The following is a 19,585-nucleotide window of genomic DNA, read 5'->3' as shown; positions in this document are numbered from 1 at the left end:
AGAAGTTCACAGGAACCTTAATTCACCCTCCACATACTCACTTCTCTAGGTTAAGCAATTATAGGCCCTGATTTTTATTAGCTATGTGAACGCGCATGCATCTGACTCAAATTCTTACGAGTGTATCAGCATGCACACAGTCAGTCCAGATATACTAAGATTTGCTTTAAATGTCTCCTCTAAATGCTGTTCTTATCTTCAGACTTTCTGAAGATTGGAGGCATTAAAACCAACAAAACAGCTTTCTGGGAAAGGGGCAAAGGCACCTGAAAGCAAGGAAAATGGCAGGAATGTTTACAGTGTGCTGAAATTACTTGAAATTTCTCCCCTAGGTAAAAGAAATTTCTAACAATTGTTTTTCCCTGTCATCTTTCCAACACCTCTTACATCTGCACTCTCAAGAGAATCAAGTCCCTCTTCCATTTCTGGATCTGATGCACAATTATAGGAGCTGCTACCGATGAAGATTACAGATCCAGTCCCTTCCAGTAAATGCAAAGGAGATGATCATTTTATGTTTCCCCATTGCAGCACCACCCTCAGACTCCAGTCAGAGGCCAAGGCACGTTGCTTTAGTCTTTATGCAAGATTAAAAAGCAGACCCCCGCCAAGGCACACAGCAATGAGACAGGGGTGGCAGCGAGGGTATAAACTGCACTCGTGCAACCGAAGTTCACAGAGCAGAAATCTCAGCATATAAAAAAAAGGGACATCACTTGAAGCTGGTTTTTTGACCCACCGCTTGCCTAATCATCATTATTATTAAACCTAAAGACTAACATAGATGGGGTAGGTGACACAAACCTGGATTTCTAGCACAGAATAAGGAACATGAATACATCTGTCTAATTGCCACCCGTCGAAAACCCTTTTGACACATGTGGCTCTGGTGTTACATATGGCTTGTCAAGAGCCCTCCGTAATGGGAGGCACATGTCAGTGGAATGTTGCTGGGAGCTCTGTGTGATTCAGAACGCTTACTGCAGCATTATTACAGTAATCTTTCAGCATGCTTTTACTCCCCAACCTCTCCCCATTTTAACAAAACAATCCTAAGCCTGTATTAACAACAGGGTTTAATGAAAACCATACATTTCATGATGAGTGTTTGGTCATGCATGGGAGATTTGTTTGGAATCAGGATCACTTCTCTCTAGGAATATGACAAGAGATTAAATCATTAAAAATGTATAGTCTGTAATTAGTTTATCATTGCCAGAATTGCAGGAATATTTTCCAACATAAAACTGATGCCACCAGCAAGAGATCATTTTGAAAGATCAATGTTGCTGAGATATCAGAAAACAAAGTAATTAGGAGACAGCATGCACACTGTTCTCCTCTGTACTTTTTTTACATACACAGACGTGCACACACACACACACATATATATAGAGAAAAGATATAACCCCCTCCTTATAAATCCAACAAGTGATTGGGCAGATTCTGTGAGCCACAGAAACAGTACTGGTGATTGTCTTAACAGACATGGTGATGTGAGATTATTCTGAAGCACCACCATCTTCTGAGCTTTGAGGATTTGTACTAACTGCATATTTCTGGAGAAAGCAGCACAAAGCACCACAAACAGGATCTTGGTATTAGTTAATTATGGCACTGCAATATTGTCACCGGAGGCATTTTAGAAATAAACTGCAGTACAGTGATGCTGTTTGTATTGCAATAGTTAAGGTGGTTTTAGACCATAAATTATAAACCTCATTTTTCAGAGTTTATGACAGGGCTATAAAAAAGGAACCAGCCCTAGCCAGTTTTCTTTTATGACATTAAAAAATTAGCTATTTGAAAGCTATGCATTTATGCATGAGTTCAATGGTTTCAAATGATTTTTTTGCCTCCCACACTCTCCTGTTTTCAGTATGTACAAAGCCATGGTCACATTTGATGGCCATTCTCCTCTTCCTCCATACTGTGCCCCATCACCTCAGATATATTACCGCTTAAAATCAGAATATTTTGTTTTTCAGTGGGAATTAGCAATGTTATGTGAGTCAGCATACCTGGACAACTCTCTGTAAGTATTTAGTAAAGAAATATTAAAGCTGTCATTTTCAATATGAGGTTCACAGACCCCTGGGGAACTAATTTAAAGGGGTCTGGAGAAGATAATTAAGAAAAGTCGGTCTACTGTCAGTAGGCTTAAACTCACCGAAAAAGGGCCTACACTTCAGCAGGAAAATGTTTAGGAGACTCGCAAATAAAAAAAAGTTCAAACCTGCACTGAAATACTAGATGATTTTTTTCCAAGGAGAATACGAATTTAAAGCAGCGTAGAGGGTTGAAGTCAGCTTCCAGTATAGAGAGTTTTATTCAAAAGCAGATGTCAGTCTTATAGGCTCAGAGCTTATATGCAGCAGTTGCAGCAGCACGTGCCAGGAGCCTTCAAATGCCAGCTCTGTCTCTGAAAGGACTGGCGAATTTGCACCATACCCACTCCTCCACTGCCAAGGTCACCATTTCACGAAGCTGTCACAGAGCACCCCACCTCCTGCTTGTATATACGATCGAGCGGAGGTAAACATGTCAGCTTAACTCCCTTTTGAATTGAAATGGAGTTACTTTCTGGATCTCAGTTTCTTTGGAGTTGCATATCAGAGGAAGAAAACGTCCTCCACTTCTAATAAAAACCAGATTCTGTCCTTGTCTCATCTCACCCATCCTTTGTCCCTTTGGACTGTGGTGGGATAGGCTGCCTGGGAGAGATCTTTCTCTTTTTAGATACTTCTTTGCACAAGAGCACTAGGCTATGAACACAAATGCGTACCAAAGGGGGACACAGTGCCAGAAGTTGAGATCAAGCTCTTTCTGGACTAACAGTTGTGGTGATGCTTGTGGGCTTGACTTTCAGGAACTGAGGAAGCCACCATGTATTGATCTGAAAGTATTCAGAGCCACGTGCCAAATCACTTTGCAAATGGGACACAGGATCCTAAGTCACTTACACACTTTAAGTTTTTCCCACTGCTCATTAGTATTACCAAAGAGCTCTATGATATTCAATTGGAAAGTTCTACAAATGCAAAATGTTTTATGATAATCATGCAAGTCTCTTAGCATACAGTTTGGTTTTATACGTGCTTTTCATGCTCATACAGTGTTAAACAGCTCCAGGCAGCAATTAGTTTGTTAAAGATAAAACAGTAGGTAACAGTAAAAATATAATAATTTTTCCTGACCCAAAAGCTGATCACTAAAGAAAACCAGTTCAGCTGACAAGCTTGGGAACCTTTTCTGCTGAACTGGGATGAAATGCAATAGTTTTCCTTCCTTGCAATTACACTTCCACAGCTAAGTGCTCTTTCAATCATGGCCTAACCCCAGCTACCATTATATACTTACACCCAGGGGCGCAACCGTCGAGCCTGGCCAGCCTTTCACCCCCATTAGCTCAATGCAGTTTCATAGCGTGGTGGTAAATCACTACCCAAACAGCATCAGCGTAAGTAAATGTTGTATCTTCACCTTGCAGCACTAAGCAACCATGCTCAATTGTCTTACTTGCCCCTCTGTCAGTGGAGACCCTGAAGACCCCCAGGGGGTTTCTGTTTGGGCTACACATTTCAGAATTTGGCATATGCAGCGGTGCCAGCCTTGGTGGGCACAATGCTGCCCTCCTCTCCTGCATGCTGGCCTCCCGCATTCAGCAGAGCTCTGTAAGAAAAGGTGCTTGGCAGATATGGGGGAATCGGCTTGCTTTCAGAAGCCGCATCTCTGCTCCTGCTCCCTCAGCTGGTCACCTGCGATAATAATGCCCAAGTTCATGTAGCTATTTCTAACGGAAACAACTGAATCCATTAGTCAACTTGTGGAAACATTTGCAGTTTAAAAAAAAAAAAAAAATACATTCAGCAAGAAAATCCTCCTCCCTGTTGTGGCAAATGCATGACTCCCATTAACCCCAATGAGAGTCACACATGCTTTGAGGAGGGTGAACCCCTGAGTGTTTGGTTATAGCAATATCCTAGTGCTGTACAGAAACACAAAACTATAGAAACAGTAAAACTTACCACCCCAGGCTGACACTGAATGAATCACCAAGACTTTCTAGGTACACAAACATCCTTAATTTATATATAATATATATGTATGCATATATAAATGAGAGACAATGTGGAGCAAAATCACTTATCAGATATTAGTCACAACTTCTCGAAAGGGATATGATATTTCTGTTTGAACCGCATGCTAAGTACTTTAAATTGAGATACCGAACCCTCTTCAACATCATTAGCCTAGATTGAAAATAATCAATAAATAATCATTTTGCGTGTAAGTATGAAAGGCAAATGTCTGATACATTAATTGTGAAAGCCCTTTCTGTACTAATGGTTGCCATAACCTAAGAGATCGATTCCATTATGGATATTTACACAGTGACCTATTAGGAATACACAGAAGTATCATTTTTTACATTGATTATCCATCCTTAAAACAGATAGTAATGTATACTTAAATGCATGGATTGCAAAAATCATTTTTAACCTTTATTATGTACTCTTTGTTGAAAAGGAAATCATTTGAGCATCACGGTATGAAGGACACAATTTCAATTTATGTCTTAAGAAGAGAGGACAATTATGAATGCACATAAGAAAAAAAAAATCTCTTATTTGTAATAGTTGGGCAAGTGAGTTACCTAGAACGCAAATGTTTCTAATCTGAACCCAAGCAAACATTACAGACATTGCTGGGGAACCAGAAAATAAATACGTATTAAACTTTTACAAATTGTATCACCTTTCAGAAATGTCTGAGGCAAAATCCCCCTTCTGAATAACTCCACATAAACCAGCATAATAAGTATGCGTGATGCTGGAGGCAGTGCGTTTTAATTTGACAGACTTGCCCTGTGTCAAGTTTCCACAGTAAATAGCAGAGCTACTGGAGAGGTAACTGCAAATCCAACCAGGAGCTGCACGAATGGCCTGAAGGTTACACAGGGACAGCCTAAAGGTTACACAGGAACGGCCTAAAGGTTACACAGGAACGCACCTGAGGGAAATCACCTCCCGCCCCAGCCGCCTGCCAGCCCAGGCCGCGGCGCCTGCCCGCCTTTCCCGCCCTGCCGCCTCAGGGCTTGGGCTGCAGCGCCGGTCTTCTGGGCCACCGGGCAAAGGAAAAACCTCCGCTCTGGGCTCCAAGGGGAGGGAAAGTCCATGGGTTACAGGACCAGCTGGGAAAGAGCAGCTGGAAACCAGAGCAAGGCTGTTATAAAAGGCTCCTAGTGAGTCAAAGGCTGCCTGCGACACCGACGCTCTCCACCTAGAGAGGGCAACAGTGATGAAATACTATAGCCCCATCGAGGGGACATAAACATTAGAGACCCGACGATGACGATCACCGCTCTCTGGGCATATCTGGAAAAAATTGAGAGAGTTTAACCTGGGACAGCAGCTCCTTTGTAAAAGTGAAGTCTGGTTGTCTTCAGGTTAGTTTTACAGCCGAAGAGGAGAAACGGCTTCTTTTATTTGGCAGTAACTCTGTGTAGAGCTCTCGCCGGGAAAGGAGAAGGAAAAATAAACTAAAGCCTCCTAGTACATTTAAAACAAGCTGTCACTAGGTTAACCAAGCCCCAAAGAAGGCACGTAGTACCTGCTCTTAGCAAATTCACTTACTGATTATCAAATCAATTTAGCTATTCACTGAAGTGCCCATCATCCCTCAAGGCCGTCGCCACACCTGTCAACAAAAACCAGGTGCCGACTCCTCTCTTAAGGACATAACATGTGTCAAATTGAAGGTCCTATTCAAATCACAGCTTCCTGCCAGTTCTGATCTCCTCTTCCATCTTTCACGCCATAATCTGCTTAAACCGAACAAAACCCACCAGTTTTAAAAGTGCTGAACTTTCCACCCGCTGGCGAGGCTGCCGGTGGCACGGTGGGGATGGCACTGGCCCCTCAGGCTGCCGCAGTAAAGCACCCATCAACACCAAGAGACGAAGGTACAAATAATTCCTCCCGGGCGCTCAGAGGGCAGCCACTGATCTTTCCGGTCTTTATCAGAAATAGGATTTCTTTGTTGGTAGTGGTGTTAGATAAATAGGTCTTTTTCAACATGAGCTTCTCCCTTGCAAGAAACAGAACATACACGTGGTGCAATCGTGGAAACAATACTGCCCTGCTGTATGTCTCCTGTCCTTCACAGCAGCGCTCATTAAAAATAAAATTTCCAGTCCCATTTAAATTCTTTCAAAACGCATGCATTTGGGGGAATCTGGTGAGTCTGTACAGAGGAAACAGATCTGAATCTCTCACCATACTTACATACAGGGCACTTATCTGCATGAACATTATTTCAAGCATGCACACGCTATTTCTGTGTCCTGAGGTGAGCATCACGATCCCACAAATAATTCCCCACAATGTGAAGAGATGTGGACCAGCAAGATACATTAACAGAAAGAAGCAGCATTAGGTTTAACCCAGCGACATTTTGGCATTATTAGCAGTGTGAGAGCCTCGGCAGAATCTCAATCTACAAAAGCAAAATCTCAGCTGTGCCCAGCTCCCCCTCCTCTCCTTGCCATGAGGTCTGCAGAGCCAGCACCACAGAAGCTTTACATTTGAAATACCTCTTGCACAAAACACCCTGCCATTGTAAGCAATCCAAACTCTCAAACCTGTTCTGTATGAGGCCCCATTTTAATCTTTTGAGCATCCTTTCTTTTTAAAGCATAAGCAGATTAATCTCCCTGAGCATCCTTCTTCAGCAATCACGGTAGATGCATTAAAATACAGTAAATGAAGAACGGCTGATAAGACTGCAATGAATGCATTATCTCAAATCCCAGATTGCTATAACTTTACAGAAGTAAAGAAATGAACCTAAGAACAGACTTTAAATACTGTTTCAAGGATAAAGTATCGATGTATTGATCTTATGAGTGCTATTATCAGATGGCTATCTCTGGGTGTCAGGTGAATCCATTCACTGCTAAAAAGACATGCCAGGTTGTCAAGGCCTGAAAATTATCCTTGCTAATTATTTCTCTCCTACTGCCCTTTTCCAGTTCCAAATTCTGATTGCTGCCAAATTATTCCTTGCAGACTTACCAAAATGTTTTCCACTTCTACCTTACTTGATCATGATGGAAAAACATCTGAACTAACTCTGCTAATAATGCAGCAATATTATGTCAGAGATCACATGTGGATGTTTTGCTACCTCAAGTGTTAAGCAGGCCAAAATGGTTTCCTAGGAAGCTTTCTTTCAAATGAGAGCTTGCTTTTCTTCTACAGAAAACATTCATTTCCTCTTACATGGTCTCACCTTCAGAGTCCTCAGAGCTGAGCCCCGCACTTGAGCTTTCATGTGTTTCATATATATTTCATATTTCTTTTCTTTAAAATGGACCAACACAACAGCTGTTTGAGCTGCAAGCATCCAGAAATTGCTGTTTTCAGTTTCGTGAAAGACGAACTTGTAAGATTGTAATCCTGTACCCTGGAAATACAGCAACTCCCTTACAGGCTATGCCTGGGAAGGGGGCACGCAGCTCAGCACGCACATCCCCTATACTACAAAGGGAATAGGAACAGGAACATTTTATCAGAGACAACATAAGGAATATCCATTTTTAGTTTTGACCAAGTTGGGTCTTGGTCTTGCTACTACTAAACGATCTGATAAATCACCATATGGTTCAGTGGGAGGGCTAACAGGCCTTTCATAAATGGTATGCCAGCAACAACAGCATGAAGCTTTCAGCATTACTTAGCAAACAGCATGTGGTTTAAGATCAGTGACTGATATGATTGAAGGTATCTACTTTGGGTATTTCCTGGAGGCAAAGGCCCCTAAAATTTTTCCTACTTAAATGGGGAGCAAGGGGAATATTAGATGAGGTTGAGGAGAAAGACACAACTATGGATTGGAGGACAGGTGACTCTATGTTCAGGAAATAATGGGTTTTACTTTTACTCTCTTGAAATTTCATCTTTTGAATGCAGCTCATTAAGTGAGCGCTCACATTCCTGCCTCCCAAACAGAATGAGACCTCTCAAGCAAAGAATTTCAAATGAATCTTTTTTAAAACCTTCCCGTTATCTCCAATCTCCTATTTTGAACTGAATGTAATGACATTTCTTTTTCTTAAGGGATATTATGGTCCTGCCTGGTATGTGCCTCCACAAGATTAAATGTGTCACTCAACTCTCAGCAAGCCACCTTCTCCTCAAGGCTGCCCTAAGAGGATCTAGACCTCAGAGAAAGGAGAACAGAATTTCCTGCCTAACCAAGGGTGATGAGAAACTAAAGAAAAAAGGTTTCCCCTTCTTTTCAAATGAATTTTGTAATTTTGGCTACTCATCTGTGGGTAGTTTTGCATTCTAAAAAGTTAAATCTGCTACTCTTTGAAAACCCTTGAGCGCTGCATGCAGGCATTGAGCACTGAATTTGTTATCTTAGTTGTAGGCACCACCACCCTGAAGGAATGGAAGGCCTTGATGTAGGAATAAAAATCAACTAAAATCACCCTTACAGCAAGCTGGTTAAGGTAAAGAGCAAACACAAGCGGTGTTGCAGGCATGAACTTCAAAACACAGCATGTAGTTAAAAGCTCTATAAAGACAAAAATGACAAAATTCAAGAAATGTAATCCATCCCTGGCATGATCAAATCCCAAAGATCTCTCTCCCTTCCATAACAAATGTGTGATAGATCTTGTGCTAACGCATGTTTTTAATTCTCAAGTTACATTCACCACCCGGGGTGAGCAAGGTTGTCTCTCCATTCTTTATTTGGTGTCTGAGAGTCTGTTCAAAAATCAGATTTGCCCCCAGTCCCAGAGAAGAATGATTCATCCTTAACTTATTAGGGAGACACTTTCAATCTTCTTTTCCTAGACAATTAACAGTTCCCTCTGGAGAAACTAATGCTCTTTTGGCAGACCAGGTGCCATTTTCTGTGCTTGAACAAACTATTAACAAACTGTTACCCCACTGCAGGGGGAAAAGCTCTTTCCCACCCGGTAATGCTATTTCTAATTCTGGTAGGAAGCCAAAATTTGTATTTCTTACATGCGTGTAGATCAGGAGCTACGTTTTATAAAAAAAACCCTCCTGAATGGTCAATGGACAGCGATACCCAAGCCCTCTTTGAGGGATACAATAACAAAGGCTTTCCTGCCCAGGCAGTGAGCGCGCTGGAGGCAGCTGCAGGCAGGAAGCAGAAGGGGCTGCGATTTCCTGGAAATATGAGCCCGCTTTGCCTCCTCTCTGAAGCCAGAGGATAAAGGAAAGCCCCCCTCTGAGGACAGCCAGCCTAGATGGGATGGTGATAGAAAAGGACATTATTAGCCTTTTGAGGCATGTGCTGAAAAGCCCAACTAATTAGAGAATACAGAATTTTGCTTATTGAGCTGGGTAGAAAAATAGGGAGTAGGAGGACACACGTATTCAGGGATACGACTATTTTCCCCAAATTGTTTTTTATTTACAGAAAGATGAGTGCTGTGTGTCTCAAAGCATGAGCAAACACATACCTTTTTTTCCTCATTTTCAACCACTTGATTGTTATTTCATTTCTACCAGACAGTAAACTCTTGCTGTGTTTTAGATCCTTTTTCAACTTTAGTTTACCTTCCCATCCTGTCTGGAAATACAGTGCCTGTGAACTGGGGAAATAACAGGGACTACACTCATACTGCTGCCTGATCTCTTACATCATGTGAAGCTTTATCATAGAAAAAACAAAGCAATTCATTCCTGCAAAGCCTGGGGTTATAGCAGCAGCAGCACTGCTGTATCCCAGAGCAGGAATTCCACTGGGGCAGGTGCTGCACAAACCCAGCAGAGAGACGCTCTTTGTCCCCAAAAGCTTTTAAACTCTGTGTAAGAGACAGCAGAGGGATTCAGGTGGGAGGGCAACAATGTAAATATGATAGTACTGATCAGAACAGTCCACAGTGAATGCATTTCACAGCCTGTCTCCTCCTAGAATTAAAAAGCCTTTCGGTGACCCGCATTATAAAACCCATTTTAGTGAAAACCTTTTTGGACACACGAATAACCAGACAGCAAGATGCATCTTCCTTTCTGGTTTATACAAGCTTTTGGTCATCATCCCTTATAAAACAGTTCTTTAACATGTGATAAAACAGAAAAAAAAAAAGTAAAACCTGAATAAATGTACTGAGTTTTCTAACTGCGAAAAACATGGCTGACGTAATTTATTCTCTTGGCATGAAATTACAGCAACTGTTTAGAATCCTTCAGGAAAAAAGAAAAACAAACCAAAAAAACAAAAATGCAATCAGTAAAGCACCAGTATAATAGACAATTTAAATAATTTCCTGCTTGCTGCCTTAAATCATGATTAACATTGGTGAAATCTATTCCCACTGTTTGGGACCCAGTGAAATGACTTCCATGGGAACTACTGGGCAACAAGCTACCAAGAAGCCCATTAACCACATTAAGGTTTTGTTTTGATTTTTTGTGTGCCAAGGAAACATTATCACTTCTTAACACATTTGTGCAATGTTTCTTTATTTTTTTGCCAAATGTTATCTTTCTTTGTTATTTCCAGAGGGCCTATTGGAATAACTACGAAGGGTCATACATCTCCAGGGAAAGACGTCCCAAAGCCCCAGGACTGTTAGACTTGCCTGACGGAAAGAGGCAGTGCTGAGCCCTTATCAAACTTCACGTGTTTTTAACCAATGTCCCAGGACCCTTGTGCACAGCCGACCTGCGCACTTGGTGCACGTGTACACATGCTTAGAGCCCGCAGCCCAGGGACACTTAACTGACCTGCAGCTCACCTCTCTTCACCTCACGCACTTCATGGCTGTGCATTTGGCTCTGAAAAAATTGCCTTCCTGTGTCTAAGCTCCCAAACTTAAAAAGCTATGAGCGATTTTGGAAAACTTGGCTTCCTGTTTAAGACTGAGGTGGCCATTTCCACTGAGAGAAATGAAATAGCCCTCTAATAGCTGCAGGAGCAAATTTCTTTTCACAGCATTACTGAAGCCCCCGTACCTAGCCATACTAAATGAAGCGGTGCTTCTGTCCAAGAGGTACTTGCTTGCAGGGATGCTAAGGTTCAGTTGACTCCTCGCCTCAGCTCCAACCTGGGTTACAAAGCCTCCACACCCAGCCTCCCTACCTGCACTCACCTCTCACCATCACTGCTGGGGGAAGGAGGCTGACATGGATATGTCAGAGAAGAGCTCCTGCTAAATGTCCCTTTGAGTCTATCAAAGTCCTAGCTCGCTCCTTACAGCCAGGGCCAAATGAAGTTACCTTCTCATAAGGAAACACTTTACCTTACAGAAGCCTGCCAGATAATCTAACATGGTAGCTACCTAACATGGTGAAGCAGCAGAAATAGCTATCACCTGCTGTCCTCTTCCTTCTCCTCCCATAATCAAGTAACTGTTCTAGAAGAACAGAATTTAGCAAGCTCCCATACATTTTTTCCCTTTTCTTGCCACATTGAGTGCCCAGAGTGAATACCAGTAAATCCAGCGGCCTAAGTACCCAGTAAGCTCAGCACGTAAGCTCACCTTTACAGCTGGGGAGAGACAGTCACATTTTTCTAACTCAGACAATCCCACATTTCAAGTAACAATCCTATTGAATCTGCTACCTTTCATTAAAGTAGCTCTTATAACTCTGTCAAATTCTCCAACCTTTGTATTGATTTTTTTCTCCTATTCAAAATAACTCTCCTTTACAACAAGAGCTGGCTGTCAGCCTCTTATCTCTTATTTTCACCCCATCTGATCCTCCTTTTCCTTGTCAGTCTTTCCAGATTCCAATTAATCATGTAGAAAATAAGGGCTTTATGTTAAGAGGAATGTACAACTCTTAGCTCATCATTAACATACCGTAATTGCAGTGTAGTGCTACTGCCTCCGACCTTTTCAACATGACAGTGGAAATCCTTCGGGGAAAGCAGGACATTCCCAGCCAACATAAAAAGAGTTATATCTGGTTCGTGTTACTGGATAGTTATTTCAAAATAAAACTCTGGATGTGTTGTAACATTTGCAACTCACTCTAGAAATTACTGGGGCCTGGCAGGCAGCGAGAAGATGCTGCCATAAAACCAAACTGCTGTTACGTCCCTAAATTTTGTCTGGGTCTCTACAAGAACAGTCCCAAGATACACTAACCCCTCCACTAAACATATTTTAATTTCAGACCATCCTCTCATGTTTCTTCTTAATTATCACGGGGCATTCACAGAAAAGATCAGCCAGATGGAGACTAAATATTTCACTACTACAAGATGAAGCATTCTGCACTAAAATGGAACCTTGACTGCAATAAAGTCATTAATTAAAGTCTCAACTGATTCTCCTGTCAGTATATGGGAGGCACTAAAGACAACTGTGAGGAAACAGTGTATCAGCTACACTAAGGAAAATAAAATGGTAAACCAGAGAGTTATAAGATGATGTTTAACTTGCACTGCTCACGGTCTTTACAGTGCAACATGATGGAAACTCAGCCATGTGCTTGAAATATCCATCCATTCTATGTTTTAAAATTATGACACACCAATATCCTGATGATGAGGAAATGTGAACAAGTTTTAAAAGCAGTGAAGAGCAAAGAGGAGTAAAGTCTGGAGACTCCTGGAGTAAAATCTTACTTCACTGGAGATAAGACAGAGCAGCAGTTTTGGCTTTTTAGCACCTTGTATTTTTAGAGTATTTTACGGCTATCTGGACCCCTGCAGACTGTGGGGAAAGGGGAGACAGAAGACTGCAAGAAAACAGACTGAAAAAACCATGCTAAGAATCAGTTTGGAAAAAAAAAAGGGGGGGGGGAAATAATTAAATGTGAAAATCCCCAAGCCATCTCCTTGTCTGAATGATTAAGTCAGGGGTGCTGTAAGAGATGTAGATAGAATAAGCAGTGCATGCTAAATTCCCTGGACACTCTACAGCACAGACAGCATGAGTATGGAGCCAAATCCTTACTCAGAGTTTCACCAGCACATCTCCCATCAAAGTCACTAGGAGCTCGAAGTATCACCCTGTAAGTGTGGATTTGGTCCTTGGAGAGAATATTACAGTAAAATTACTTCAGACAGTCAAAGTCTCTCACTGTGATATATTCCCAGTGGTCCTCTTTAGGTCCCTCCATCATCTATTGACTTCTGCTTTGCTACATCTTGCCAGATGGAGGCAAGGAAAGTTGAAGAGCAACTAGTAAATGAAATAAAAGGAAATAAAACCAACACTGGCTCCCTGTTTCACAATTAGTCTTTACTTGTGCTTGAAGTCAATGCCAGAGATCTTTGCAAAATTACAATTACCATATATGCTGGATGCCAGAAATAACAAACCCAGCTACAACACAGCAACACAAGGTGTTCGTTCTCTCCTGTATATCAAGAAAACATACTGTGATATGTTCATCTTAACATCAAAAAGCATGCACAAATCTAAACAGACTTACAAATGCACCAAGAGTAAAACTAAAGAACAGAGAAAGCTCCGATTCTAACATTAAAAAGTAAATAACCCCTGCCATCCACAGGTGGACAAAAGGCTGGACATATACTGTAGATGACTCCAGGTGTGAATAGGAAAACTTGATATTCAGGATAAAACAAAAAAAACATTAACTAGTCTCAGTTTATTCCCTGTAGTAAAGGTTTTTGTGCACTGAATACCACACATTTCTTCCACATTAATGACATGATTGTCTTCTGCCTGTGATAATATAAAACATCAGAATTTAAGCAATATAATGAGTAGTAGGATGGCACACAGTGATAAACTTTGGCAAGGAGATCTGAGCATTCAAATTAGAGCAACTAGCTGTAGAACTAGACCACGCTGAAGCTAGTATGTATATTCAAAGGGAAAAGGAAGAAAATCAAAGAAGTAGCAAGAACAAAGACACCATTAGAACCTGGAAAGTGTTCTAAGAAACACACTTAAATAAGAGCAAGAATTGTGAATGCAAATGATTGTTTTGTAATAATAATTTAGTAAAATGAATCTATCAATATAATGCAAAAGCTCGTTAATCGCCATGAAAGGGTGTTAGCTCTTCATTTTCTGCTGGAATGGTTTGTGGGGTTTTGTTGGGTTTTTGGTTTGTTTTTTTTTTTTTTTTAAATAGAGAAAAACTCAAGATCTCCAAACCCACGCATGCTGGTACTTGTGGGTACGAAATCATATTGCTATTTCAGAAGCCCAGTTGATGTTCCTATTACCAATTTGGCCTAAACAGTGCAAGTTTGTTCATGTAAGATTAAAGGGATGAGGTCTCTATGGCATATTGCAGTATGGTCCTTGGAATAAGATTCTCATTTACTAAATAAATTACTGTATATTACTGTATAATGATGTTCATATTATAACTGACAATTAGCACCATTAAAGAGAAAGCTCATAAACAGCCAAAGCTCACATCAAATTAACACAGCCATGATTAAAATCACTCTTCTGATTTCTGCTCTTCACAGAAATAATCAGCATTTTGCATAAAAATGAGTACGAAGCAGCTCAAAAATCAGAGTTACGCTGGGACGGTGGTACCGAACTCTGCCAGCACAGCACTGCCACATCAGCTGTTCGCTTGCCTATGAAATATTAAGTGCTGGGTTTCCCTCCTAGCAGGCAGCCCGCACAGCATGCCCTGCCCGCCGCAAGCTCTGCGCAGGCAGGGTTGCTAGCCGGTGCAGTGACACTGGAGATTAAAGTGCTGCAATTACTCCTCTTGGCTCTAATGAGGGGAACCTGGGTTCTCTCCTGGCCTAAGGGAAGCTCATCTTCTTTAATTTTGTCACTTCACCATTTAAATGGTTTCTAGGGTTTGCATGTTCATTTATATCGTTTCGACTTCAGAAAGAAGAAGAAAAACCTGAATAATTATAGTGGAGAAAAACAATAACAAAATACAAAGGAGTCAGCAATTCATTAAAATTTAGAGAATGCAATGTTAAAAACTTTTCTTAACTTGAAGAAAAAAGGAGAGACTTTTTCTAAGCTGGCACAGAGCCCACATACTTATTAGGATTCGCGCTCCACTTGCACAGCAATATGCTAATGGTATCACTTTAATCTTCAGCAGCACAGCGCTAGTTCCTGGCCTCACCCAAATGATGGTGCTAAAATGGCAAAAAGGAGGGAAAAAGAAACTTCAGGCCAGTGCTGACCAGGCCTGGTATCAAACTGGAACCTGGCTGTGGATGAAAGTTTGAAGCACGTGGACATCTCCATTCATTAATGCTACTTCAGAGACAGCCAAGCTCATAATTGCTTCCTAAGGCTCAAGTATCACCAAGGAAAATCTAATCAATAAATAAGAAATCAAGACCACATAATGAAAGAATACCATTACATATGCCATGGTTTGAAAAGGAATCACAATATGCTACATATGCATAAAAATACTGCAAGATAATACGCCTTTGATCCAACATGCCTTTAAAGCAGGAAACAAAAGGATGTTCTCATATATCTTACAAACTAATTTAACATATAAATCACAAAAAAATATGATCCAGATGGGCTTCAATGAAGGAAACCAATTAACGTAGACAGCCTCACCATCTGACACATTAGTTGTAATAATAAAAACCAAACAACATGGTCAAACAATAATGCTTTGTATTATATCTGACATTTCTAATTAGTTTCTGCATCCTCTTCAAGAAAAAAAGACTACCAACAAGCACTTTGTTTCCCAGAGGAAAAAACATCTAAACTTCATGCGCACAGAGCAGAGTCTATGGATGAAGCTGATCTATCTGCATTCCCTTGGGATGTGCTTTGGAACTAATGGGTTTTGCATAGTCCACATCTGGTTGCACAATTAGACTCAGAAAATGTTTCCTTTCAGCTGTATCGCCACTGTAACTGCCGCAGACCTGGAATGCCTATACCTGTACGCTCCTTAAAAGCTTTACCTACATCCATGGGCTCAGAATAATCAGAATGATTTGGGCTTTCCTTTCTGTAGGATAGGAGTTTGGGTTTTCCTTTCCAGAGCCTTCCTAGAAATGCCACTTCTCAAATGAAGTACAGTATTTCTGGCACAGACCTCCCAGCACCAGGCAATTAGGGTTGCATCAGACAGTTGCAAGCTGAACTACAATTAGCATTACAAATTAAAAGCTCCACCATGCATGCATGTACAGTTACTATTTGAGAGGTCTAATCCCAACTGTGAGGACTGGTTTTGCATGTATTGGGAAAAAGGACTCAGTTTCATCACCTTAGACCTACTGGACCCTTCAAAATCCACCCATGAAAATCCTTTTCAGTACATGATTGAAATTTGGAATTCTTGGGTAGGAAATAGATAGCATCATAACAGGGAAAGGTTTGGTTTGGAAACTGCTCGTCCTTTACAAAATAGTAAAGAAAAGGCTGTGGGAATTCTGCTAATGCCATCATACCTAGGAAGGCCAGAGAACAGACGTTCATGTCATTGCAGTGAATACAAGTTACTTGGGAAATTACATTTTCATTATTAGGATTAACACTAAACCTATCTGATAGAGCAATTTATTTTGCATGGCAGTCATAAACAAGTAACCTAAATTCTGAAAGGCAGTCTCCTTCCTTTTTTTTTTTTTTCCAATTTTAAAGTAGAAAAAATTAATATTCCAACCAATTGAAAAGAAAATGAAGACTATTTAAACCAAAGAAAAATTATTTTTTAGGAATTTGCTTTTTTCCAAAGCAAAATAGCTTCCATTCATCAAGCCAGCATCATAAGCATCAAGCTTAGCATCATAAAAAAGTGTTTGTGAAGTGGAAATACTATTTCTGACACAAACAAGAAGGCCCGGGCTCCTTTACCATCTCCACTCCCTGAAATTTCAACAGAGGAGTTGACTGGCTCTGTAGACTTCCTGAGTGCTCCTTCCACTACGCAGAAATAGATTTACAAATACCAGTATTGCCAACTGAGGCAGACACGGCAGCATGACAATGTTTGGGCCTTTGCTCCATGTTGTTCAGGGGTGGCCCATTGTTAGAAATCACAGCTATACATCATGCCAGAAACTGTTGAAAAAGCTTGTTAAAAAGAAGATAAAAATCTCTACCTCACAGAACATCCAACGTACAGGTTCAGAATTGGGAGACAAAAAATGGCTTCCAATTCTTGTGTTATGGGGCAGTTGGAGCAGGGAGGTGAAAATCGGAGGTTTTAGTCATGCACCAGAGTCTATTACAACCTCCCTTTGTGCTTTGGAAGCCCCTTCCCACCTCCTGAAAAATGTGACTTGGCTAAAGCCACATGTGACAAGTTATGGCAAGCTGGGGGCTGAATCAAGTTCTTGCAAGACCCAGCTCACAAGACACCCATTTCTGCCCAAACGTGAACTTTCCGGGCAAGCGCAACTCCCCGCAAACTGTTCAGGTCCACATGCCATGCTCTGAAAGTGCTTATCGGCTTACCGACAGGCAAAGGTAAGTCCAGATAACATCTGTTTTATCTCACCATGCAAGACCTTGAATATAGGGTAAAAAGCATCAACAAACTCTATTGACAGGGAAAACATTGCACTGATGACAGAGCGACCTAGGACTATCAGCGACAAGCCAAGACCCAACCGCACCCCAGGCTCCACAGCAGCCCACGGCGCCGGGACCCTCGCTGCCATCTCAAGGCCATCCTCACGGTCAGCTGCAGACAGTCGCCCAGCCCCGTGCTCTGAACACGGCCGCGTTTGCAGGGTGCCGTGCCCAAGCCGATACCTTGCTCCCGCTGCGGCACAGTGCTCTGCTACGAAAGCTGGGCGGCTGTCAGACCGGGGCTGGCTCGGGTCCAGCTGGCTCCTGCACAGGCAGAGCAAACGCATGGCTGTTTGCACAGATCTATGTAGACGTCCCGTTAGTACAAGGCAAGGGACCGCAGCTGAATACAGGTAGAGAAAGGGCCGTACGTGTGCAAGGAAGCTATACTGATGAAAGACAGCGGTCTCAGCACGACGGCTCCCACACCGCTGCTATTTGTTTGTAAGCATCAGGGGAAAGGAAAGATTTGGAGGACAACGAGGTCACTTTGTGGATATTCGCAAGGAGATCTTCCCACACATGAAAAGCTTATGGGAGAAACGTGGCTGTTTGCAACCTAACCCATGGGACATGAAAGCTGGCAATGCTAGCAAAGCAGAGCTCAGAGCTGACATTGCAAAAGCACATAAGAGATGATAGATAGAGTGCTGCGAGGGCCAGAAGGGCCTTGAAAGTGATATGTTCACTGAAGGAAACATTGCCCTATTTCACAGTCGTCTCAAACTACAGCAATACATTCTGACTTCATTTTTTTCGAGAACATAAGCGCATGTCTTTCCACTCACCTCAACGGGGAACCTCTTGCCATTGATACTGTGCTCAGAGCCAGCTGATCCGTTGCTTTGACCCCAGTGAAACTCCACTTTCTCTGCCTTGAATCTGCCCGGCAACCCGGCACCACTGACAAAATAATCGTCCTTCAGCAGGATAGCAACTGCACACACAGAACAAGGAGAAAGACATTCTTAGCACGGTTTTTCTGAAGCATTTACAGGTTTTGCTCATTATATTAGAATACTTTTTCTAATGCAAGTAAAATGTCGGGTCATCATTTTCCTCTTTACAGGGATTGGTGTAAAAAAAAAAAGTCTACAAGTAATGCTGGCTAATTATGGAAGTGATGAAGTTACACAGACTATAGAAAATCCCGTCCAAATTTCTCAAGGACTTTTTGCCCTCCTTATTGGACTTTGATTAGAATTTAAATGGCAAACTCCATCAAAATTTGTTTAATGTGGTTCCAGAGACTAATGGCTGATCACGTTCCTTGGCCTTACAAACTACTGAAGGTCTGTAGATCACAAGTTAGGAAAAGAAGGGATCCTCTGTTTGTGGGATTTCCTCTATTTTGTTGGGGGGTGGGAGGGGAACCCCTGTGCCCTGTCCCACCTCTACTGCTGGACATGGCAGGTACTTTCCTTAGCCTTCCCGCTCCTCCTTTCTATAAAATGGGGAGAGTAACAATAACATTTCTGAGACCCACTCATGAGACGTCCTCCATAAGAACTGGGTTTTATTACAGTAACTCTGACATTATTATTATGTGATTCAATAAGGGTCAAAAGGATCTTCTTTGTATTTCCTTTTCATTTCCAAAAGCCTTTGTATTTTATGTAACAATAAAAGCTGTAGGTCCAAATAGAGGGCAAAATCATATGGTGGAAGCTGGTACATGTTACAGGGGAGGTCTATGGTCCAACCAAGAGCTGAATCCAGCTTTCAAAGAATTCCTGTCTGCTGCTCTCACTACAAGATCACCTGCCTTTCTAGCATCTCCCATTTTTAATATGCACGATTCCTAAAAATTACTCCCTACAAAATCCTTTCTGCTCATCCCTTACAAAACTGTTGCTTAAAAACAGAACTAAAATTAGAATTTTGTTCTTGTAAAAGCCATTGCAGACCACTGCTTGCTGTGCCCAGAATCCTATGATTAAAGTTTTTGGGTTGGTTTTTTTGATTTTTTTTTTTAATGGGAATAGCATAACCCACAAGGATTTCTCTGTGTTCTCAAGCCAACTGTGTCATCGCAATGGGAATAGTAATACAAATCCAATTTTATTA

General features: G+C 41.6%; 1 protein-coding gene across 2 annotated transcripts in view; it reads right to left on the bottom strand.

Annotated features, from left to right (window-relative positions):
* The window catches only part of PTPRG (protein tyrosine phosphatase receptor type G), a 414,402-nt gene that overhangs the window by 166,400 nt on the left and 228,417 nt on the right, over positions 1–19,585 (bottom strand). For both annotated transcript variants that reach the window (XM_052776380.1, XM_052776379.1), the window contains exon 4: positions 18,307–18,455. In XM_052776380.1, coding sequence (XP_052632340.1) covers positions 18,307–18,455 — 149 coding nt within the window. The remainder of the gene's footprint in view (positions 1–18,306; positions 18,456–19,585) is intronic.

This window comes from Harpia harpyja, chromosome Z (assembly GCF_026419915.1).
Source record: "Harpia harpyja isolate bHarHar1 chromosome Z, bHarHar1 primary haplotype, whole genome shotgun sequence".
NCBI classification, from domain to species: domain Eukaryota; kingdom Metazoa; phylum Chordata; class Aves; order Accipitriformes; family Accipitridae; genus Harpia; species Harpia harpyja.
The sequence above is the reverse complement of the archived record's forward strand: the minus strand, read 5'-3'. Positions and strand labels throughout refer to the sequence as shown.